This window comes from Pectinophora gossypiella, chromosome 9 (genome assembly GCF_024362695.1).
Source record: "Pectinophora gossypiella chromosome 9, ilPecGoss1.1, whole genome shotgun sequence".
In the NCBI taxonomy this organism is placed as follows: Eukaryota; Metazoa; Arthropoda; class Insecta; order Lepidoptera; family Gelechiidae; genus Pectinophora; species Pectinophora gossypiella.
The window spans coordinates 4,844,675-4,871,289 of NC_065412.1; the positions used below are offsets into that span (position 1 = coordinate 4,844,675).

General features: G+C 37.9%; 1 protein-coding gene across 1 annotated transcript in view; it reads right to left on the reverse strand.

Annotated features, from left to right (window-relative positions):
- Positions 1-1,449: 1,449 nt before the first annotated feature.
- Positions 1,450-26,615, reverse strand: part of LOC126369326 (uncharacterized) — a 61,055-nt gene continuing 35,889 nt past the window's right edge. The window contains exons 2-5 of the mRNA XM_050013654.1: positions 3,474-3,703; positions 3,015-3,118; positions 2,805-2,923; positions 1,450-2,727 (exon numbers count right to left, since the gene is read on the reverse strand). Coding sequence (XP_049869611.1) covers positions 1,868-2,727; positions 2,805-2,923; positions 3,015-3,118; positions 3,474-3,701 — 1,311 coding nt within the window. The 5' untranslated portion in view covers positions 3,702-3,703 and the 3' untranslated portion in view covers positions 1,450-1,867. The remainder of the gene's footprint in view (positions 2,728-2,804; positions 2,924-3,014; positions 3,119-3,473; positions 3,704-26,615) is intronic.

Consider the following 26,615-nt stretch of genomic DNA (forward strand, 5'->3'; position numbering starts at 1 on the left):
ACTATCAGTGGGGTACTACTTATTTCTTTGAGCCATGTCAGGAGTCTGTGGCGGCTCAATAATTATCAGACATCAAATCAGGTTTGATGACTCATACGAGAGAAGATTCGAGATAACTTAATAAAAGTGTAATGTATCACAAATAGAGGACAAAAACCATCATTATCATCTCCCTAGCGTTTACATAGGTTGCTCTATTTTATAATTTAATTAAACAATTCACACATATTTTAAAAAGCTTCCATTTTGTGTCCGCAACGACCTCGCGCCACCTTTTATAATTTGTGTTTTACTGCCCGTTAAAATATAATAAAATTTAAAGGCCGAACATTTTGACGAGTCAGTGCTTGAGTAATTGTTTCGAAAAAGTTGTAAAAAAATAATTCTTTTTAAAGCGCTCTGTGTTTTTACAATGCCGACAATATTTTAATGGTCGAATATCTATTTCTCTCGTTGGTGTTTGTTATCCTCTTCTGATGGTGGGGTTTGCCTTTGTTTTTCTTCCACTTCGCTATTGTAAAAGATAAACAAACCCATAATTCAAGACTTTATTGTTTACTAGCCCCCGCCTGCGAGATCGTCTGTTTACTTTTTGTGTTATTCTGATGGATTCATCAAAATAATAATAACGATTATTTTTTACGTAAAAGAGTCACGTAAACATCCTAACAAACATTCGCATTTGTAATATTAATAGGATAAAATAAAATCTGATTCTAAATTCTATGTAAATCACGTAGGTATTTTGACCCAAATAATTATGAAACCATCAACATAACATGTTTGTACTTAATTATTTTAATGGCCTTACTTTGTCAGGGTTTGGGATAATGGCCCGTTTAACTTTGAAATTATTGTCAACGGTTCATGTAACGAGTTTAGTCCAGCCAGGCTCACGTACAGTGCTTCTTCTATTTTCTAAATGTCAGCCATCGTATTTCCGAATACCATGTATACAAACAAAAGATTGGTACAAAGTTACGTATTTATTTAAATTTTCGAATCGCATTATGAAAGAACTTTTTAAATTGCATTTTTTACTTAATTCTTAAGTACTTACTTACTTTTTTTACAGACATGCTTAAATAGTCGTCGACTGTCGTGCAGCCCTTCAAGTACATAATTGAAAAAGTTGTCATCGTAAAAGTTGGATAAATTGGTTCCACGTCACTTATAGCTTGAGCTGGCCTTTGTTTTCGATGTTCGGTCCGCGCCCGCCCGGGCGAGTCGGGCGGCGCCCGGCGCGCGATGTCGACGTGACGGAGTGGCCTTTCTTCCCCAGTCAAGTTACCCTGACTGAGAGCAAAACTGAGCAACTGCCGCTCTCGGCTTGAAATGATAATTGTTCTCTAAGTTATGAAATTTTAAAAGGAAGACAGCAATAAAAAACGAAGTAACATCGATAAAAACTTTTATTGATAAAAGACGACTGGATGCCGCCTTCGTCTATTAAGCGTACGTTTCTCCCAACGTCTCCACCGTAATGTCTGTTATATTATAAAGTTTAATGTTTGAATGGGAACACTGGATTACAAGACAGATTGTCAACGAGACGGGGCGGGGTGGGACGCGCGGGGGAAGCCGGCCACGGCGGAAAGCGCGCGCCCTTAATCACGAATATAATTTTCTATCTAACAGTAAGTCAATACTTTGATCACTAATATCAAAAAATTTACAATGAAAATAGAATTCACTCTAAAAATAATTTCACGCAGTGCAGGCGTCGGTCGTGAGTCGACTCGGGACGACCGGCGCCGGCGCGCAACTATCACATTGAAAGATTCATAAAGTACAAAGGTACGCCTGGTACCTCATTCCTTGAGAAACGAATCTTATCGACAACTATTCATTTACAAGAGAAATATGCCTACACGAAAAGATCCTTCAGAGAGGAACAGAGCGTGGCGTCGCAGCCCGAGGCAGCCTCCTCGTCATCGGGGCGGCTCCAGCGCTCGGTGGGCCCCGCCACCGGTCCCGTCGCCGGTCCTTTGTTCGCTTCCTTGGGCTTGCTTGTGCCGGACGTCGACGGGCCCCCGTCAGCGGTGCCACTTTTCCTTAGAAAAACTTCTATAGCACTACCCAGTGCACTAGCATCTACGACAGAACCCGTCGGTTTATCCCAGACCACGGCCGCCGTGTCGCCGGATGCTGGTTTCGAATCCGGAGCGAACGTCACTTTACTCTTTTTGGGCTCGTTCTCTTTCTTCTTGGTAGCTAGCGTTTGGTGTCGTCGAGCGAACCACGTTGCGCCGGAGTCGGCGGATTTGTCGCGCAGGGTGGAGGCATCGAAGCTGCTGGAGCGCATGTCGGCGAGGCGGCGCGGCGCGCGCTCGGGGCGGCCGCAGCGGTCTATCTCCGTTGCGGAGGAGGTGAGCGCGTTGAGCATGTGCTGCAGGTCGGTGTCGGTGCAGACGACGCCGGGCCCACCGGCCGCGGCGGCGCCGGCTCGCGGTGGTATGGGCGGCGGCGGCGGCATCTCGGAGGCGCGGCGTCGCGCCGGGATCGGCGGTAGCGGTGCACCCACGAAGTCCGAATGCCGGCGACCGCGGTTCGTGTACCGCACGGAGCCACCCACCGGCGACCGTTCGTCCAGCGGCTGCACCTCGCACACGCGCTCGTTGGATGTATTCCACAGCCGCATCCTCACTTTGCGAGCTTGCACGATGTCGTCCATTATATCGAGCTGAAGATTGTGGGTGCTGCCAAGCGTCTCAGTTGCTGGTAGACCTATAACAAATCAGCGATCAAAATTCATAGGGAAAGAACATTTTTATGGACATCGGTGGGTTAGCACAGTGACTCACATTTCTTAGAGCCGGAGTCCCTGCGACTGCGGGCTAGAGCGGGGAACGCTGCGATGGACTCGCGACGTCCGCGCCCGAAGAGAGCTTGTGGCACTCGGGATATTGTCACCACGGAATGTCTGTAAGGAGACACGTGGGTGAACAAATGGAGAACACTTGGCATTGATAGCTATGGTGTATGGTGGTGGTGGTTCGGTGATATTGGTTTACCTGCGGCCGCCTGGTTGTGGTGGGGCCTGGCTCAGTGTGGCCAGAAAGGCAGCCTCGCGAGCCTCTCGAACTGCGCCCTCACCGCGCTCTGATAGCCGTCGAACCTGCCAAACGTATTAGATAAAAAATTGGTACTACGTAACATACTGTTGCGTAGCTATCTGGGGAATCTACCTCGTCCATATTATTTTTTTAAGAGAGTAGATGTCAGGAGCTAAATGGATGGTTCCTTTAAATATCTCGGCCACTTCACGGTCACAAAATATGTGTGATTTTCGTTTCTTGTGTTATATGTTTTATGCCTAGCTATATTAATAAAGTATATTTTATTTTACTTTTATTTATTTAAATAAACATTATTAAGAAAACATCAGTCAAAAGTATTACAATAAGTATGCCGGACATTTCCAAAACTTCTAATGAAGATACTTTTATAAAATAGTTGATATTATCACTTACCTGGCTGGCTGTAGGTCCGGTGGTGCAAGAAGGGGTGGGCAGGGAATGTTTGCGAGTGTCCCGCCATGGGGACAGGTGGTAGGGGTCTGGGGGCGACTCTTGGTCTATGGAGAAGCCCCGGGGTGGTTCGTATGAGAGCTGAGCTTCGGCTTCCTCGGCGCCGCTTTCTTCTACCACGATCAACGGCTCGCCCCCGCCGGGTATGGCCATTGACCCGCGCCGCATCATTGCTAAACAGAACAAAACAATAAATTGTTATCACTGAGAAATTGACTCTTGGCGGTCACTCACTGTTGTTTTGTTACTAATTGTATCTGTGTCGACGGGTAGACAGATGGTAATGAGTGAAGACATGGTGTCAAATTACATGTACCGTACTGCAATGCTCGCCTGAGTGCCGAGCAATAGTAAATAAATCTTCTTCTAGTCTAATAATGTTAATGACTCAAAGTTGAGTGTAATACCTAAAGGCGATACATAAAACTGCGATGATCTTTAGTGCGAATGTTCATCACTGCTATGAACGTTACAGCGAAGAAATTAATCATCAATACACTATACAGAAATAAGTGCGTCGCAACACAGTGCAATAAAGTTTTAATCTATCGCTGTATCCTGCATGGCAATTTAGTATTTTCGCGGTGTTAACACATCGCAAGAACCGATGATTTATTTCTTCGCTGTAACGTAGATAGCAGTGATGAACATTCGTACTGAAGATCATCGAAGTTTTATTTATCGCCTTTAGGCATTACACTCGAAAGGAGTTTAACGTAGCCCTCGGGATACACTCCTAAATCTTGAGTTGTTACATTACAAGCGAATGCGATTTCAAGTGACCGCCCCTGAGAATTTTTTTTTGTACTTAATATCACGCCTTAAATGTGGCCTAAATTCAGCAATGGCACCTTCGTAACCCTAATTACACTAGATCACAAGACATCGTGCTCTCTAATTTGCGGTTTTCATACAAGTGAACTGACGTTTATGCGGAGATGCCTTGAATTTTACAGTCACAGTAAGGTAATAATTGTTGAATTAGATCATTTTTAAGGCGTGTTAATATGTTTGTTGCTCTAAGGGCCCTATCTCACTACCAACCATTAACCAATAAGACATTAGATGTCAAGTTGCGCTATCGTGGTGAAATATGGCCCAAAATTTATTATTTTTTTGTATAACCAAAACATTCAATATTTTGTTTGAAGTTTGAGGACAGGGTAAGGAGAAATGTCAAAGGAAGTTGCAAGGAAATGAGCAATAATGAGGGTTATTGGAAAACACGCAAGGAAGATTTTTCTACACGAGTGCCTCTACGCTTGAAAGTCGCGCATGAATTAAAGATTAATAAAGTATGTGAAATTTATAAATTCGAAATTTATTTTTCCCTTTTTTATTTGAAGTTGAGAGAACAAATTGAAATAAAATTAGCGGCTCTGTTTCATTTTGCGGATGGAGGGGCATAGAGTATTTGTTTTTAATTTACCACTCGGCAGTTAACGTTTTTGATAGAACCTCGTTGTTAAGGCTTTTTTAAAAGCTATTTCATTTATATATTAATGATTTGTTTCTTACTTGATATTTATAAACCTATATGTTTTCGTTTATACAATTTTTACATAGGTTTCAGTTTACAGATCTTAAATGATTATTTAAAATCACCAACCTAGCAAGACAAAGTATTGTAGTTTAACGATGACAGGTAATTAAATGCCAACTTATTACGTGTCTAATCAAACATCGTAAAGGTCAACATGCAATTTGGTAAGTTAGTAGTTTTATAAAAACATATAGTATAATATTATGTGAGAGCATAATAATAAAAAACATGCAATTTGGTAAGTTAGTAGTTTTATAAAAACATATAGTATAATATTATGTGAGAGCATAATAATAAAAAACATGCAATTTGGTAAGTTAGTAGTTTTATAAAAACATATATTATGTGAGAGCATAATAATAAAAAACATGCAATTTGGTAAGTTAGTAGTTTTATAAAAACATATATATGTGAGAACATAATAATAAAAATAAACCTTTTATTTCAGGCTACAAAAGCACGTACAATAAATATCTTAACCAAAGTATACATATAAAAAAAAAACTATGTCATCAATGGCACCTTTAGTGTTATATTAAAAGGAAAAAATAAGTCTATGGTTTTATCGGTGGTGCACAGTGTCGTTGTACCATGAAAGACGATAAACCACGCTCTTCGACCAGAAGTCCTCCCGTATGTGGTATCCAGCTTGCTCTTGACAGATAGATCGCACTACGTTGATCTAACGCAGACAGCTTTCGCTGCGTCTAGGCGTTATTTATCGCGTCGCCCGCGACAGTCTGCATGAGAGTTTTCAGCTTTATCCGGCCAAGTAGTTAATGCCATTTGCATTTGCATGCAACAATAAGTCACGTCAAAAAAGAAAAGATTAATTCGGCTTAACCCGACCAGACGCCGATATGTGTAGTTTCGTACATCCGCACACCCCGGATACTTCATACAAACAACCTCGTTTTACACAGACACTGCACATTGACATTATCGTACACGCGCATCTGTGTGTGTGAGGTCTGACACCATACGATTCAAGTCTTAACTATCTTAACTTTAATATATATTCGAGAGGGGTGAGGTAATCCTAGCTCAGACGGTGGTGGGGAGCGTAGTGTTATTCCTTATTCTATGCCTGCGGTCTGTGATTACAATGATATAATGCTAGGCACCAACACTTAATTAATACTGCTTTAGGTTAATGTTATGTGGGGCAACACATGGCAAATTGCGACCTTTCTTAAGCTTAGTTCGTAGCCGCCACCCGAGAGATTTAATAAGGCTTACATTACGTGAGGCGCTTAGGCGCCTTAAGGTGTTATAGTTTTGTTGAATTAAAACAATAGTAGGTATTTAACTCCTGCCTGGAATTCTTATTGATGTAGACACACCCATAAAACAATTAAGTAATGTATTGTAGTAAAATGTAGGTTTTGTTAAGAAATTGACAATTGTAATTTCTGGCTCCTAAAATGCGTTCTATGTAAGTACTAGTAAAAATTACTTGGTAAAAAAATAAGGTTATAAAGAACATAATGTTACATTATATTATACATTAAGTATACTGTATTCCCTAAGGATGTGTAGAATATGTTTATATACCCTTTCCTCGCCAGCTATGTTTAAATCCCATGTAATAGGAGCCTATAATTGTAATTAACTGAGCACAAATTCTGGAAACCACATGCATTTAGTATCTATTATCCAAACATTAATTAGTCATAAAGTCAAAAGTGGTTCGTTATTCATGTTCGCTATTGTTATTCACAATGAACTACCTACGTTATCATTGACCTATGCCAATATAGAATGAAAAGTAGTAACTTACGAGTAACGTAGAAAGTTGTAGTATATAGAACTGAGGTGGGTAAGGTTGGTATCTACTCGTAAATTTATTAAGGTAGATACCAACTCAACCGCGTAGAGGAACACATTAAAATTCAAACGATTCCCAAAAGAAACCTTCGGTTAAGTACCTATTATTATGATTGGGCCAAACGTCAGCGGCGTTCGATTCAAATATACGTATTATTAAGTAACGTAAAAACATTTTTTTTTCTGTCCATTATTTGACTTATCCATTTTGATGGGAAATCGGTAACGTTATTAAAATTGACGAGGAAACAACGAGAATAATTGTTTGATTTATTTCAAGTTCCCAAAGGCAAAAAGTTGCCGACGACGGGGAAACATTTCCTCGTCAGCAACAATCGGCATTGTCAGGGAAATATTTTATAATTGAGCTTATTTGTTATTTTTATCCTATTAACAAAGTGATACGGGTCACATTGAATTTTACTTCTGTTTTTGTTAACTTTTGGGACAAGAACGTTCGTTTTTTGTTCGCTTTATAAAAAGTAAGCACATCCAGAATTTCAAATCTACTGTCGTGTAGGCTGTGTCGATGAACAACCTCACTAATCCAAGTGTCACGTTTATTATAGAGACCCCAAGGAAATGACATGGCATAAGTAACGACAACGTACTTGCAAATAACATTTCAAATGGATTCTGTCGACAGAATGACTCATGTTAAGTATGGGAAGGGATTTCATTATGACGTGAACTTCACAGTTACCTATCTAGACGTTACGGGCTTAGAAGACTTAAAAGTATAAGCCATTCGAACTATGTAGTGCCTGTACTACATGTGAGTGAACGAGGGACAAGAAAATGCTTCACTTCTATCTTTTGAAGATTTTCATAACACGGAATTTAATATTTGGTCAGACAAAGAGCCCTATCTCTTTCCGACCTAGTAGTTAATGCCATTTGTGGCAAATATAAATAGCCACGTCAAATAAAGGCCCTATGTCACAAGGACATCTTGGTTCCGCCCTTAGCGGGAAATTATTCGGGATTCGTTTGCCGGCAACAAATTGGTTGTGCAACCAGGTGACGTACCCTTTACACAACTGCACACATTGTTAGAGGCGCGATAGTGGTGGCTTGAGATAGGGACCTCTGAAGGGTCTCATCTAATACAATACAATCAAATACTTTCAGCAGACGTAGAGAAGGACTAGGAATAGAGTGATAGCAGCTTCTTTTCCCCAGCTTTACAAGTTGTGAGAAGCTGTAGTAGTTTTAGGCGGATGAAACGTTCGTTATTTTAAAAAATGACGTTTCCAAGTGTAACTATGTTACCCACTGAATAAAGATATTTTTGAATTTTAGAGAATAGTTAAAAGGTATAATTATATACTTACAATAAGCCGATTAAAGTTGCAATACCATGTCTTCAATCTTTAGAAAAGTATACATTTATGACATACTGTACTTACAACGCGGACACAAACGAGCCATATTAGTTTTTTTTTAAAACTACATATTTCTCCTATCAGGTATCGCTACTGTTGAGTGTTTTCATATTTTGACAGTTCCCCATACTTGAGTAAAGAAACATATTGTTTCGGTTATATTTTTACACTATAGTCCTTTGCGCAGCGTTTAACTGCAAAATCTATATTTATTCCCTAAAAATCGGCAAGAAGAAAATTTAGAGAAACTTATTGTCAAACTGATTTTTCTCATCCTTCGAGATACACTCTACGTTGCTCCACATTTTATAGTAATTTATGACGAATTTTAGCTGGCCAGTATGGAGAACTGTCAAAATTTAGGAACACTCAACAGTGCTGCCGCCTACATTTAGCTTATAGTTTTTATCCTCATTGTCAAGTCGTATTTTTATTTATCTTTTCATACTGTCAATTGTTACATTACGTGACGGGTTAAGGGTATTATTACAATTTTTACAAATACACACAATACGTAAAGGACGAAGACGAATCGTTGACCTAAAGGTTAAGTGTTGTCCGTGGGCGGTTGACAAATAACTTTCACTCTCATCTCACTGTAATGGATATTTCTATACCGTAGGGTACTGAAGTGAAAAAAATATAATGACACATACGAGTTGGAAAATATTATACATGTTTTGAAATATATATTTAGTCAAGCGTGCTCCACCTAAGGGTAGGTACGTCTATTTAATGATCAGATCGGTTACTTAAAGTATGTTGGAGCTGGGGGCTTAAGAAATGACCATATCGATGCAATTCATCTAAGAAAGCAATATTGCTATTTGAAATAATGTTTGCATTGGGCACTTCCTTTTATATACGCAAATGTCAGATTGCAATATTGCTTTCTTAGATGAATTGCTTCGATATGGCCTTCTTAACTCTCCAGAAATAGTGCGTCGTGGAAAGGTGTGAGTGCCGAGATGACGACTGACAGAAACGAATGGAAGAGGTATACAATACATGTTGTGCCGACCCCACTTAGAGTGAGATAAGGGCAGGAGAATTATGAAGGTCATTAACTTCCAAAGACATGAGCAACAACCGTAACTATAACGCCACAACACTGTCGAGTGACGACAGCCCACGTCAATAATCTACGGTAAATCACGACGATAAAAAATAATCATAGCAATCTGTGTTATTGATCACTAGCCGGACTGCAACAGGTCCGGCCAAGGCCTGGCACTGACCTGGATCCGTAACCTCGACCCACTGCACTGATGCACCACTAGTCACATCGTCCTAACCCTTCCGGTGTTAAAAGCTTGTTGTTTATTCCCTTTTAAGGCTTCTGTGCAAGATAGCACAACTTCTTATAGAATTTTACCTCTTTTATATAGTTTTTTATTCCTTTATTGTCTTTGGTTTTGATAATGACTTTTGTCTTTTGTTCTTCTTGTAAAAATATATTATATTTCTGTTCTCACGAGAACCGTTTTTATTATTGGTAGGTCGTCAATAGCTTCCTCATGAAAATATTTTTCATGGCATTATTTTTTCGCATGGGAATGGAAATATTCCTATGAGAAACAATAAAAAATAAATTCCTTGAATTCATCACTGTCAAATTAAGAGCCATGCTCTTGTCGGTGTAGAATTCTCCATTTTTATCTATCAAGGGCCAATGAGGAAGTCAAAGTTGACTGAAATTACTAACGCATGTTTATTCACTCTTTAAGTTTTCATGAACAAGTGATTAGTGATTGTCTGTAAATAAAAGGGTTGTTAATAAAATCGATTATTAAAAACTATTCAGACGTTTTATGACGAGACTTTTTTTAACATTTTATAAATAAAAGAATTATTATTAAACAGCTTCATTTTTATCGCCAGTTATCTAAATAAGTATGGAGACAATTAAACACATAATTTCAAACTAAATATACTTAATACGTAGGTTTTATTAAATGTATATTCTTATATTAATCTATTAGTTGATATCTACATTGTTTTCGCAAGTATAGCTACTCTTAACGTTCTCTTTAAGTGCTAGAAAGCAGATATTGCTGGGTTTCGGTACATTAAATTTAATAGTCACTGTGGTCTAGAGGCTAGTATGGTTAGAGCGTTGGGCTCACGATCTGGAGGGCCAGGTTCGATTCCCGATGGTGACATTGGCGAAATCACTTTCTGTGACTGTCTTTTGGTTGGTAAGGACTTTGCAGGCTTGAATCGCCTGATATGCTTCGGAGAGACGTAAAGACATTGTTGGTCTCGGCTATTAGCCGTATAAACACCTCCATCAACTCGTTGTGGAGTAGTTTGGTGGAGTATGCTTCATACCACTTCGGTTGACTGAGGGGAGTCCTGTACCCTTGCATGGCATAAGTTTGCAATTGCGCGTTCCAAGAGGATAGTTTTGTAGATGTTCTATTTATCAGAGGTTATCCCAGCTCTATCGATTTTCCTATACTTAAATCGCCCTCGCCCTTTCCTTTTTATTTATTTTAAATGCGGCCAGCTCCCGGCATTGATGTGTAATCAGTGGAAACACAAACGGCCGTAATGATTTATTAGGCCTCAGTAGCATACATCGGGCTCGCGTTTACACCATAAACAAACATTGGAGCCCGCATTAGATTAACAAATCGACGACTCTTCAAAAATAATTTTCCTTGATTAGGCTTCAGCATTTTAATTTCATATTACGTAATGAGGGAATCCAGCCCAGGCGTAAACCACCGATGTTTGGATCATAGGGTCGATTAATTCTTTCAAATATTCTTCTTCTCAGACGACGCCCTGAGCCGAGGTTCGCGCCCAACTGGGCACTCTCAGGCCTGTTGTCTTAAACGTTGTACCGGGTGAGAGCCTTCAACGCTCCCCATTTGTCCGGCCAAGTATTTAATGCCATCTGCGGGAAATCTACAATAAGTCACGTCAAAAAAAAGAAAAGTTTGGATCATAAATGATTATCACGTGCTCAGCGGTGAAGGACAACATCGTGAGGAAACCCATATTCCCGAGAAATGTATTTTCGGAGGTATGTGACTTAATCTGTATTGGTCTGGTTTTATCTTCGCGCGTTGGAAGCTCAGACAAGCAGTCGCTTCTGTAAAAAACCGGACATGTCAAATGTTCAGGTTAGGTAAGCGGACCCTGTGGAAAACGGGATAATGCTAGGGAGATGATGATGATGATGTTACGTAACGAGGGACTTTCCAGGCTACGTTGCTCAAAAACAATATAGATGGCGCTGTACATATTCATTCTAATTTCATGTATATCAGACATTTATGTATCTTTTTATCTTTGTTTTTGGGTATAAATGATGACCGTTTTTACAGTTTCCACCCATTATTATTCTGATAAAAATAAAGAGATCAGAAGCAATATAGGTAGCAACGTAATTCTATACATAATGCGATCCAAATATTAGGCAACAATTATTTTTATATAAATGCTTCTGCTATTACATTGTATTTTGGAATAATTATGGAAGTATTGGACAAAACATAACACACACACACACACACTATATATATATATATTTGTGATTAAGTTAGTAATTTATAAGGTAAAAAACAATCGCCTTATTAACGTCATGAAAACAAATTGATAAGGTAATTTTTACCTTATTTTAACATTTAATCATGTTGCGTTGTCTGTTGTTCCAAGATTTCTATTAGGTTATTTTTAGGCTGCACAGCAACGATATGGCAGGAGATAAAGGTCCGATCTTTTACATTTTACGGTCTTCTGTTATCAGGACGTCCGTTATGAACTTTACTCGACACAAGGAGTTAAGACTTTATTGACGCAAAGATGATAAGAATTTGTCTGGTCGATAGGAACAAGCGAATACCCACCCTTAAAATATCTAAAGTTAAACTAACTAACTAATTAAATAAGGTAACTTCCTAAATAAGGGTGACCGTTTAGTGTCATTTATTTTAAGCGATCATTAGCCTCCGGACGATCTGGAAATTAATTACTTTACTTGAGCCAGACGCCTCGAGGTACACAACGCTCAACCTACAGATGTGTAAAATGCGGTGATGCTATAAATTTGAAAATAAAAATTACAAATTTCAAAAACAAATAACAATTTACAACAACAATTTACAATACAATACAATTATTTTTACAATTTTATTGAAAATGTAGGGTTGGTACTTATATCTGCGCACGTTATGATTGATTCCCCATCGAGCTAACAGTACGAACAAGTTGACGAAGCTGTATTGTGTGGAAAGTGCTCCAACCCCCAGCTGACACAATAAACTAGTAATATCTTAACAAGTTCAGACAAGTTTGCTCATGTTGAATAGACCCATTGTTCTCCACAAAGGGAAGCCTTTTCAAAGACGATGTGATGCACTGATCTTTCGTATGCTGACGACTTTATAAGTACCTAGTTTTCAAACATGAACACTTCTCCAAAAATCACGATAGTAAAGTTTTAAGTTGTCTTTATGTTTCTCTTTGTGACTAAGTAACTTTGATATTTGTTTAAAATAATGTAATAATTTTATCTATTCAAGAAAATCTTGAATAACAAACCTCAGGTTTAATTGTTCTTGTTCATTGCGTTATTCCGGATAAGACATTTATAAGTAAGTATAAACGTTTTGGAGAGCAACAATTGGGTCGATACAAAGTTTGAAACAATTTAAGTCAAAAGCAATTTCTCAAACGGGAAAACGGCGAGAAAGGCGAACTCAGAAAGTTTGCATGAGTGCTTTAAGAGATATTTTTCGAGATTGAAAGTAAATTTCGCAAGCTCGCCGTAATAAGGAAGAAGCATCCATGTCTCAACGCCGACTCTTTGATCTACTTCACGAAGGGTTTCATCGAATATTTTATAAAGAACAATCGAATTTTTCAATGTTTATCCTCTACATGCACAGAGTAGGTAATACAACCTGCCAGAGTCAATAACATGTAAGTATTTTAACAAAGTATTCAGTGAAAAAGGGATTTTTGGACTAAATCTGATTTAAATTATTAATGTGCGCGCCAATAAGTAAACTCGGTAAGTGCGCTTACGTCGTCGACACCATGGCCGTTCGTCTGTAAGCGCCCTAATGAATCAAAACGGCTTTATAAATATACGCTTTGTTAATACCTATTACATCAAAATCTCGATACCACCTCTCTAAATTTAATGTAGTCAGTGCCTGTGTATCTTAGAATATCATATTTGAATTCGCATTCCGTTTAACTCAAATAATATTCTCGTGAGTTCCAAAGTGATTCCAGTAATGAAATTAATAATCATAAATGGAGGAACGTGGTACATTATTCTTCCCGTTAATAAGCATCGATTTAATCATGGCTTGATGATATTCTCTGTCAATGGAGCCGCTGTAGAAACATTTTCGTGTTTTGTATTTTAGTAGCTATCTACCTGAGAAGATCACGTATACATAAAGCCTATATACGTCCCATTGCTGGGCACAGGCCTCCTTTCAATCTACCAGGGTATAGAGCATAAATTGAAATTATATGAAGTGAAATGATTACCTATTTCTTATGTAGTAGACTGTGGTACTGATCGTCATCGGCTTGTTTTTTTCTAACGGGTAGTATGTTATTTATTTTCAAACACTCTCTCTCACACACACACACACACACACACACACACACACACACACACACACACACACACACATAATAACGCCGTAATGGTGCAGGGCCACAAGACAACTCCTGATATTCGTCGAAAGACTATTGTGAACCATGGTTATCTGACTGTATATTGTATATAAAAATGTATTTTTTAAAGAAATTTTGGATACACAAGTGAGAGCCCACCGCACCGTGCTACCATATTATTTGTCCAGCGAATTAGTGAATGCCAAAATAACCAACAGAAAACCCCGTCCTATCTTGTCATATCAACAAGCGAAATTTTTAAAATTGTTTTTATAATAAACAAAATATATGATATCTCTATACACCCGTGCGCAAATAAAGCATTTTAATAAAATAGAAGTAAATTTACACAGACTTACGGCTTCAGCGGGCGCTTGGTATTGTAAGCTACACACACCAGTCGAATTATAACGATGAAAATATTTTGATTATTTTCCTCTTCAGTGCACGCGCCGTTAAATCATTCCCAGTCGCTTGCCTCGGAGCGGTCGGCTATCGGAAACCGTTTACCAACCGACACGAGAATGTACTCAAGAAAGCACCTATTACGTGAATCTGAACCGAATGGAGAAGCAATAAAACTGATTGGAGTACATCACACTGTCGTTAGGGAAACTTTTCACTTAGCCTGTCAATGAATCTCTTTCGAAGTCGTATCGAATAGGGAGGTATTAGTTATTCGTTGCGCGCTACCGAAAGTTAAGGTAAGTGCTAGATAATTTCGGCCGTGACACGAAATACATTAGAGCTTAGCTACTTCGAATTATAAGGTAATTAATTGAAATGTTCGTTAGCATAATTAAGGATTCTTTGGTCTCTATTATCATAATCATTCCAATGTATATTATGCGGTCTGGTTTAAAAATCAGTAAACTACATTACAACACAGCAAAAAATAAAAATATTATGTACATAATTCATCGCACATTTGAAGCAATGCAACATCATCAGCCGTATAAGTAAATATAATTAAAACACATAATACCGGGTTTTTACCGCGTTAAAATCAGGGATACGAGACTTTCGATAGTTCAGTACTGTTGGAAGTGCCACGATCACATTTCATCAGACATCCCGTGATCATGGTACTTGCAACAGTGTTGAAATATCGAGAGTCTCATATCCCTATTTTAATGCGGTAACAACCTGGTATTATGTGTTTTAATTATGATAATAACCGCGTAAACCTCAAACAATGTTTAAGTGTATATAATATAATAACGCATAACACAACGTAAACAACGATATATTGCAACTTATAAAATGATATGTGATATCTGCATATTTTGTGAATACTAACTATTGCTAGGTACAAAAAGACCGCCCCTGTTGTTGAGGATTACCTGTACATTCTACAACCCTCAGCGTTGAGATTACAGCTCAGCACTAGAAGGGAAACACAGTTGGTTTTATTTATGCAACACGCTCTATAGAGGTGTGGCTTATCTATTATCCCTAAGAAATGTGGCAAGAGAATTTTCTCTACAGTACTCGTAAGTACTTGAAACAATTTGAACTTCTGTTCATAACAGAAACAACTTCACATTTGGTTGGTGTTCGAAAATATATCTTATGTTGAGCCACCAAACGCCCCTGATGAATGACTGACTGCTTAACGTATCCGAAGCACAGATTTATCTTACTTTCAAACAATCGGGATTTGTAATCATGTCTCCACCGGGTTTCGAACCCGGGATCTCCGGATCGTGAGCACAACGATCAACTATTGTTCAACGGAGGCTGTTTTATAGGTATCTGGGGGCACGGGAGTATCCCGCCAAGCCAACAAAGGGAAGCGCAAGAGCAGGGCATTACCTACTTTTTCTCGAAACGTTTCAGTGATTTTTTGAACCATCATGACTCTGGTTTGATAAAACGGACAAGCCCCATATTATGCCTAATGTGTAGAGTTTATAAACTTAGGGTTTGTATAGTTAGGGCGTGTAGAATTAGAAACTTAGCTCTACATGAGATATGATGACTTTTTGACATTGTGATCGATATGATTTCGTCTTGGCATCATTTTACATTAAAATGTTTTTGTTGGTAATATTGACAATTCGTGTAGACTCAACACCTTTCACTAACACCCTACGAGCATATATAAAATGAGCCAACATTCCACAGGTACAATTACGTCAGTCACTCGCGTTATCCAAAGTTTGCTCAGGTAAGATTCCAATTAATATTTCGTATTTGCTCATTGGCTCATGAGCAAACACATGTTTCAATTAGTCGGTAAGGTTCGTGCTCCAGTGTAGATGAAACCACAACATAGCGTCACGTAAAAGGGACCTGTATTTAGGGAACTCTGCGCACATACATTAACAGGTTTCATTAGATATCGCAACATTATCAACGTAGAGCCGGGATGAATGAGGGGAGGGACTTTCCAGGCTACTATAATATGACCCTTTTTATTACACCCAGACACAATTACATCTTCCACCCATTATTATTCTGAACGAAATAAAGAGAAGCAATATAAGGTAGCAAGCAACATAATTCTTAGCTGATATGGATGTAAAATTGACCGGAATAAATTATATTTTATTTTTATAAATAGTGTGACAAAAAACAGAATTTCTGACCAAAAATAATATAGATGGCACTTCTTCTTGTCGTTTCGATGGCATACATACATACATAAATAAACAGCCTATATACGTCCCACTGCTGGGCACAGGCCTCCCCTCAATCAACCGGAGGGGGTATGGAGCATACTCCACCATGCTGCTCCAATGCGGGTTGGTGGAGGTGTTTTTACGGCTAATAGCCGGGACCAACGGCTTCGTGCCCTCCGAAGCACGGATCATCTTACTTTTTCGGACAATCAGGTGATTCAAGCCTGAAAAGTCCTTACCAAAGGATAGTCTCATAAAGTGATTTCGAAAATGTCCCCATCGGGAATCGAATCCGGACCTCCATCATGAGCCTAACGCTCTAACCACTAAACTATGGAGGCTGTAAAGTAATATAAAATCTATAAATAAAACATAATAAATCATTAATAAATAAATGATTAAATAGATAGAAAATAATTATTTAGTTCATCGATCAATCAAGCATAGATATATTGACCGAAGGTCATTTGGGTGTCAACAAATCAAACAATCGGCAATACGAGTATAAGCTTTCGATATTCTAGATTGCGATGTTATAATCGTTCGATATTTTGAGTTTCGACGTTTTGAGCATCGACAGACTCTCTTACTTCAAATCTCACGGATCTCATTTTTTTAGCAATATTTATCACGAACAGACAGAGTTTCCCCGGTAAAACAAGGAAACTAAACATATTTTCCGCATTTTGCGCTTATTAACACGTTTACATCGCTGCATTGTTCCAAGAACAATACACAGACGGTGTATTTCGTAGGCTGAAAATGTTGTGTGAAACCTCCTTTGTTGCACTGTAGGATATGTATGCCTCTTTACTCTGATGTTGGTGTAAACATGTACATTCACAGTAAGTATAATGTAAGCTCTCAGAGGCTCACCGCTATGATAAAAAGTGCTCAGACGCGGAATAGGAAATTAAACTGTCAAAGCAAATGTACGCTTTAATATAGCCACGCATTTTCAAGACATGTACATGTGTGTGTGTGTGTGTGTGTGTGTGTGTGTGTGTGAGAGAGAGAGAGGGTGTGTGTGCATGTGTCATGTACCTTATCTTATCTGCTGATGAATATGTTTGTGAAATGTTACCTAGCATTTTTTAAGGAATACGAGTCGATTTTTTTATGGCTATATATAGAAACCATAAGTAGCAAGAGAAAATTGTTTTAGGGTAGAGAAGGAAAATACTGTAAATGTAGAGAGTAAGATACAATACAATACAAATATACTTTATTGCATATAACATACAAAACAAGTTTTACACACATGCCGGCCAGAAAAGAAAACAAAAAAAGAAACAAAAGAAAAAATAAAAAGAAAGAAAAATACAGTACAATTTGGCACAGTATGGGGAGATAATTACTAAATAATGCATTAGCATGTAATACTTCTACTCGTGTAAAGAATGTAGCATAATAATGCATAATCTGTGATAGCCTTGTTCGGAAAACACGTGACTTAATCGACATTAAGTCACGTGTTCACGCTACGACTAGCGTCACGGGTTTGATTCCCAGCTCGGGATTTAAACCACTAAATTCGATTTTATCAGTCTGAAGTCATGTTTGGATCATAGATAATTGATATCACTATTATATAACACTCACTACCACTATCACTTTATCACTTTTATAATTGGCAAGAGAGAAACCACTGCCCTATTTTTCAGCGTGGAAAATACTGCACCGACAAGAGCGTGGCTCTTAAATTGACGATGATGATGAATTGATATCACGTGGTTCTAGAGTCTGAGCCTAGTAAATGGTAGTAGGCTCGCGCCCTATTACTTGGCTGGCGAGGAGTGAGTGTAAATATGTCGTGGCCAGATATCAGAATTGATCATTTCATGATGTGCTCGATCATTTCATGAAATGGTCATATTTCACGATGTGTGACGTGAAGATGTCATATACACCTCTGCCTTCTGGGATACAGGCGTGATGCTATGCTATGTTATGATAATAAGAACGTCACTGTGAATGTTACCACAATAACAGTTGTGGTGGTTGTGGTAACTGTGTAATCCCCCGTCAAAATGTTTGTGTCGCATGTGGTTTTTTCCGGAATTTTAAAATGTGCCCGAACAAAAGGTATAAAACTAACCACATTCTACGCGGCTTAAGCCTTGAATATCATTCTAGCAAAATGTAAACGTGTGATTTTAATTTTAGTTTCAATTTGGTTTTAAAACACCGTACTAGAGTTGTCTATTTCCTAGGACTTTTCCTACACAAGCTTTGTTTTTGTAGGTTTCGACTGAATTCTGTGGGGACCGTGGCGTCACCTGATGTCCTATTTTATTTGTGGTTAAAAAAATAAGTTCGAAGCCTGGAAGCCTGTTGCTACGGCTACGAAACAAAAAGAAGTCGGAATACGCCTGGGGCAGTAAATCTATGGATCGGCATGAAATAATAGCAATCGGAAGTTGTCAAAGCGGGTTGTAATAAAAGAAGGATTGTTTGGAATCTGCCGGCTCCGGCCCACGGATATTTCATTTTGTTGGATAAACTTTGCTGGGTACAATTTATTGACTTAAAATGAAGTCGGTTTATATATATAAAACCAAAGTCACTACTACTATTATGGTCTTTATATAAGACAAATCTAATGTGATTTTCATCAAGTAAACTGCGTTTTCTTTCAATAAATTTATTATCCGGGCAAAAATTGAGACTACAAAACCTGGATTGAAATTAGTGTGTTTATCGCGAGGTATTGTTAACACTAATAACATCCGAATGTGATTTTGCGAAAAGGTCCTTACATGGTTCCCATCGTAAGTCGACGATATACCTAAACATATTTACTAAAATACTCGTAAAAGCATAAAAGTTATCAAAGTATGTTTTTTCCCGCCCGTATGATAGAATGTATGATGAAAAATAGGTTAAGCATATGAAATGATTTATCGAGCCATTCGAAACAATATAATCACTTTTTATTTGACGTGATGTATTATAGATTTGCCGCAAATGACATTAACTACTTGGACGGACCAATGGGTATCGCTGACGGCTTTCACCCGGTACAACATTTAAGGCGAACCTCGGCTCAGGGCTTCGCCTCAGAGGATAATTTGAAAGAATTAATCGACTCTAGTGTACCGATAGCGATAAGGGCTGAGGGAAATCGTCGACCACGCCGACGGGGTTCTGAAGTGTTTGTCGCTATAATTGTCTTTATTTTGTATGTTCTAGTCAAATTAGGGACTGTCTCAAAAAGATTATTGACAGTATTCTTATCGGAGAGTTCGGAAATCGAACCTTGAATCAATTCCAAATGTTTACCAATCCGTCTGAATAAACGTACGACAACTATCGTCCGTCATTACTGTAATCACAACAATAATATTGATGTCACTTTGTTGCCGGAAGTCGGAAGGCATTTTTACTCAAGTAGACGGATGGTGCCTTTATTATAATTATCACGAGTGCTCAAACAAAATAAATAAACAAGTCAGTCATGTGTATGACTAGGTATGTAGTAAGTATGCAAAGGCGGTGTCGGGAGCGTTTCAACGGCGGGAATTTCACGTGCATTTTTGCTATAAAAAAAGAAACAAAAATGCTTTTAATTTCTGTAAAGAAAACATTGCACACGTTACATACCTTCATCCGAATATATTCCTCTTAGGGACGGTACTGAAAAGTATCGGCGTCCGAAGGACGTAAGATACGATCCCGACGACCCGATTACTCTAGCCATAGAAGCAGCCAATCAGCTCGCGACCCCAAACACTTCAGAACCCCGATACCGACCCCGCCGGCGTGGTCGACGATTTCCCTCATTCAGCGCTTATAATCGCTATCGACCCACTAGGGTCGACCAACTGGGCACCCTCAGGCCTGTTGTCTTAAATTTTGCCCTTGAGTGAGATTGCACCCCATTTGTCCGGCCAAGTAGTTAATGCCATCTGCGGCAAATCTACAATAAGTCACGTCGTAGATATTTTTCAAAAGAAAATGAGAAGTCGTTTAATTTTGTCGAAAGTCAACTTTTTCTTTCAATAAACTAAAGTTCGTGGAGATGCAATTTGTTTGGCTTTTAAAGGAGGGAATAGCGTTAATAGAATAGGAAAGGCGTTCACGCTAATGAAAAGACGAACGGCGTCGGTAAACGGTGAATAATGCTGTAACTTCGCGGGGTGACCAGGCTTTGGTTAACGATACTGTCCTTTAAATAATAAAAATATTTATTTATTTACTAAATCTTAATACTAAATATACACAATTTATCAATGCCCTGCAAAACTGTTTAAATAGTTTGTCTGCAGGAAAGACTCTATAGTAATAGCATGTACTTATATCTAATAGTAATTTGTAAATAACAGAGTTTTAGTTTATTCAGCTAAGTAGTGAATGCCATCTGACGCAAGACCGCAATAAGTCACGTAAAAAAGGGTAAGTATGATTTCGGACTTTGATCCGAAGAAAATCCACATTACATAATATTATATTATGAAAGCGGGAGTAACTCTTTCTTACTGGACTGATGTCGATGAAAAGTGGTATATAATAAATGTACGATAGGTATTTTACAAGCTATCTATGTATAACTTGTTTGTATTCGGAAATATGTGGGAAATACCATGATTGCCGCGAGACATGAAACTAGAAGCACTGAGATAGGTCGAAATCCAGGAATGATTTCCTATTTTTTTATTTACGTCTATAACTGAACGAAGTCTATGCGGACAAAGTTGCGGCTAAGCTAATCCACAATAAGTCACGAAATTGTTTTTGGGCTCCGTCCCAAAATTGTAAAAGACCCTTTATGGCGCGAATTTATCTGACCGTCCATCCATCTGATAATTTCCTAAAAGCGTGCTTCATCCCGACTCGGTTGAACCACTGCAGTGTAATTGTCCAGCCCACAGAGAAGCGAATATGCCAACCAAATCGAATTTTAGGACATATGTCAGAGTGCACGAGTTGGCTGTGAGCTAAAGGTCAATATTTGATGTAACATTGCTTTTCATTCGATAATTATATTATTTGGGCAGTAGATTAAAGTTATTACTGCGACGCAATTCCATACCAAACTGCGGAAGAATTTTGGTCTGTTTTCAGCTTAAATTTTACCTGCATTTCGCGTATCAAATTGTGCCTACCCGGGGGGGTTAAAAAGGCCACATCAAAGCAATTTATCTAATAAAGCTATATTGTTATTTGAAATTAAATTTGTGTGCATTGCGCACTTACTTTTACATGCGCAAATGTCAAATTGCTGTTTTGATGAATTGCTCGATGTGACACTTTTAACCCTCCTGTACTTTCACATTTCTCTAGACAACTAAGTAATCAATTATGTTCTTCCCTACGTGATGTACTTGACTATACGGGCGACGTCATCATGAAGTTTGAGCCGCATCCGACAACGGTATGACTCCTATATGTCGATCCCGGGTCGATGTTGTGGTAGGTTCTGAATTTCTGATGTGGCTAGCGACAGGCATGCAAACTGTCGTATGATTCATAAGATTTCAATACCATGTTTGGCTGCAAGTTCACATCTGACGGCTAGTCTGCCACCAAAAGGGATTACATGAGTGAGGATCTCTCTCGTAAACTTTGAAATACATGAAATAATGCAATAAATGATATGATTATCATTAATACGTGGGCAAAATGCTTGAGATGGGTCTTGGCTTTTTACCCGAGCGTAAAGTTGCTACCTTATCCATCACACGCAATCTTGTTATATGTGGTAGTGTCATGTTGGCTAATTTTACGGCTTGCTCGTTCATGCTCCAGCCGAGAAAATAGCAAGATTTTATGTTTTATTAGGCTTGTTACGAGCTAATGCCATCTATTTCCAGTATCACGTTACCCTTCATATTATATGTGCCCTTATTTTATGAGAGAAAACGACGTGATGATACTCTTTGTTTTAGTGTCTCTTTGTATTGTGTACTGCAGTCCATAAATGCATACATACTCTTATCTAACACATACTATTATACATGTAACTTAGATTCGTAATTACAAACACACACACATTACATTTAGTAGTAGTAACTGAAATCTTTCTTGAATTAAATACATTATTATACTACATGACTTCTTATTTGGCAAATAGAGAATTATACCCGTGGTGGTAATAAATAACGTCTTACTATGTATCGGTCATTAGACTCAAAGTTAACTCCCGCAGGAGGATATGCTTAAATCAAAATGGACTGCGGGTACAAAGGAGTCATATTGAATCAAGAACTAAGCTCTTGTGCTCGAATAACGGCAGAATTCCAGTTCCAGAAACTTGAATACATGTAGCTGCACGGCCATGCAATCTATCCAGTGTTCTTTGAAGCGATGTATCGATATAGAGCAACGAGTACGCTCGGCTGTGCCGGCTCATTCCAGCATGTTCCATTCTACGGCGCAGCCTAACCAACCATGTGCGACGGAAAGCGACCGCTACCATTAGTACGAATTCTCTTCGACTCTTTCCCCTGGCTACTACTAATAAAAAAAAACTTGTCTATAAAACCAACAATAAATTAATAATTAAAAAAAATATAAATTTAAGCCAGTAACCCCACCCATTTAAGGTTGGGCCGCAACTAATGAGAAGACAACTTGATTTCCTTAACAGATTTTACGAAATTCTTTTGTATCCTTAAAATACATCTCTTAGTCTCGTAAGTTATAAGTTCCATTATAATGTAACGTTTATTTTATAGAATGATGGTTGAGTATGAAATTGAAACGATGTTTAGAAGTATTTTAATACATCTTTCCTTAGCTACTTGAAAACAACTTTAATAAAGTTTTTAAGTTCCGCGTAGTTTCATGAAACTTTCAGTGTTGTGAAGAGGATGCTTTGAGGCTACGTAAGTATAATTATGCAGAATTTAAAATGCAGGTTTATTTTTGTAGTACACTTTTTTAATTTAATTTCTGTGAATATGATGTTAACAACCTCAAAATGTTTTGTAAAGACCTGTCATATGATATCTAACGTCAAAAAATAATAAAAAATCTGGTGAATAAGACAGAGATGATGTTATACAAGTTACCTAAAAAGGAGCGGTATATCTGTTAATTTAATGGACCATAGGTTTATAGCATTTAAACCCTCTCAGAATAAAAATATATTTTAACGTATTACTCTCCTCTTTCTTTGTCTACATACAAAATGGCTGCGACATAAAAAGGTAATAAAGCAGAGATTTAAAACTATTATCTGTTATTTGTAGATAAGGAAAGATTATTTGATATAAGTAAGTATAAGTTTTATCCCGAGAAGGGGAGAGCTTTACCTTTTTACGTCGTTGTGATTATCGAACAAAGTTGGGTTGGGTCGCTGTCTATAAAATTATTACTTTCAATAAACCCTTTTCTTATTTGATAAACAAGTGGGTTCTTCTACGTGTTAGTATTAAGTTACGTTTAGGTACAGCGGCTTGAGAAGTCGGAAGTGAGTTTTTGCATAATAAACCCTTATTATGAAAGTCACTCATAGAGTAATGTTGCAGGTTTCGTTTTTGAGCCAACTTAGACGTGATGAAATGTATACCAGCAGTGGTTTTAATAAGGCCACGACGAAGCAATTCATCTAAAAAAGCAATATTGCAATTTGACATTTGCACATATAAAAGTACTTAAGTGTCAGATAGCAATATTGCTTTTTTAGATGAATAGCTTCGATGTGGACCTTTTTTACCCCCCAGATCATTACGATATCTCTGTTAATAAGGCCTACGTGTAAGAAAGATAATAAAAAAGGCCAGGGTTCAGCGATACCTAACTATAAACAGTATTCTCCTAGTCCCTGACCTGTGTAGAACGTGTTAACCTATGATTTAATATTAAAGAACAGCTATTCTGCAGACTTTAAAGTACAGGAGCCTATCTAACCGGGGCTGCATACAAAGGCGTCTGCCTGAATAATTTAGCACTCTTTTTAAGACAGCTACCTAATTACGCCGTTTCATATGCCACTTACACACGAGGCTCCGTCAAAAGGTTTCTAACCTGTGTGCTTAAAGCCCTTTTTGTTTTAAAGAGAGCCTTATTCAAATATTAATATTGTGCGGCCTGAAAAAGGACGTGACTGAACCCCTAATTAAGTATTTACGTCTCTCATGGAACAATGAAAAGTAAACCCCCTTGTGAATATAAATACTGTGAATTGGAATTTCAGTTTCCAAAGGCTTTATTTGCTAACTGGATGTGTTTGTTAGGTAAACGTTAATCATGTTTACATTAGTAGTGCACTTATTTCGATTAGTACTAAAAAATCATAAATATTTTCATAAAAAAGTTGATATTGTCGCGTCTTTTATCTCGATTTCATAAACATGTTTTTTTGGAAATTCAGAAAAAAAACTTTGTAGTGGGAATGGATATAAAATAAATTCTTGTAACTTAATATGATACTTGATCCAATACTCGGAAAGGTGAGGGCGGATTTTAAAGAATGTGAGAAAAACAAAATAATATATATTTTGTAAATAACATAGACCTCGTACAACAAATAGACAACCAAACTCTGTAAAAAGCGTCGGCGCATCTTGTAACGAATTTATCACGAATTTTACCTGACATTGTGGAGAACTGTCAAAATTTAGGAACACTCAAGCGCTGCCGCCTACGTTTGAGCTTCTAGTTTTTACCCTCATTCGTCAAAACTGTCGTACGCAGACCAGCGAATTGTTTCTACATAAATATACTTCCCCATGAAATTATACCGTTCCACAAAAATATACCACCCTATTAAAATATACCACCTCAAACGAATATACTACAACACAAAATATCCCATTCCACAAGAATCCAATAGCACTGGTTAGAAAATAACATTTGCTTTATGTACATTTGTTTGTATAAGGTTACAAAACTCGGTTTCTACTCGGTTAAAAGTAGGTACTCTGTGGACAGACAGACACCACTCGTGTCCGAAAGCATCGGGGTAAACAGTTGCACCTGCAGATTCCTGTTATATGGGTCCATAAAATGTGTCCCTTTCAACATGATGGACGATGGGCTGCACTCATAAAAACATCGGATCAAAAACAGCTGTAAGTTGCTTTCTGATTGCTTGTTGCTCTGCTGTGCTCTCTATTGCGTGAGTACTAAGCGTGAGTTTATTAGATGAGACTGTACAAGCCTCATTATCTCCCTTTAACGATATCCCGTTTCACAAGGTCCGCATACATAACCTAAAGATCCGGTCCGGTTTATTTTAACAAAATCGACTGCCTATCAGCCCCGCGAAGGAAAACCAGCCCAATACAAGAAACGTATTTCTCGTCAAGATCACCCGTGATAAAAATTTGAGATCCAATCACTAATTTGGAAACGATTTCGAAAATTATTGACGTAAAAGCCTACTCGTATCATTTTATTCAGAAATTCGAGCAAAAGCAAGTGGATGTTTTTCACGGAAATCAACCGCTGTTGTTTTCCGTGAAAAAGCTTCCTCTGTTATTTTTTATAAATAACGTCGAATGTTATGTTTTATATTTTCTGGCCAACGATTAATGATTATTTTACATCCTTTTATGTTTTCTCAGACATGTATTAATTTTTGACATCAAAGGCAGTCTTCGTTCAAAGTGAGATTATGTGGAATCAGTATAATAATATGATCAAAAAGCTTTAAATTAATTTATTAGGTACAAATTTTTCTTTCATGAACCAAACTAGGCAGTAGATGGTTCATTGTCAATGTGTGCCTAGCTGTGGGGCGCATGTGGATTGTTTATGTAAGTAGTCGTTAGTTTGTGTTATACTAGGTACTGTTAACAGGTTTGATAAACTGCAACTAAGTACCTGAGATATTCCCGGGATGATAAGCACTTGATGAGCTGATCTCAATATCAGTTTTTCATAATCTTTATCCAGCAAAGTACTAGTTACGTTGGTGTGTAAGTGTACAATTTAAGTGATTTTTACGTAGATTAGTCAGTGTATTACACCAGAATTTCAAATTTATTTTTCTTTACGTCCTTAACCAAGAATGACTGGTTACAAAAACAAATTATGCAATGTTGTTTATATGTACGACAGTGTTTGAACTTTAACAGTAAAAATCAATAACTTTTCCAAACATGTTGGTACT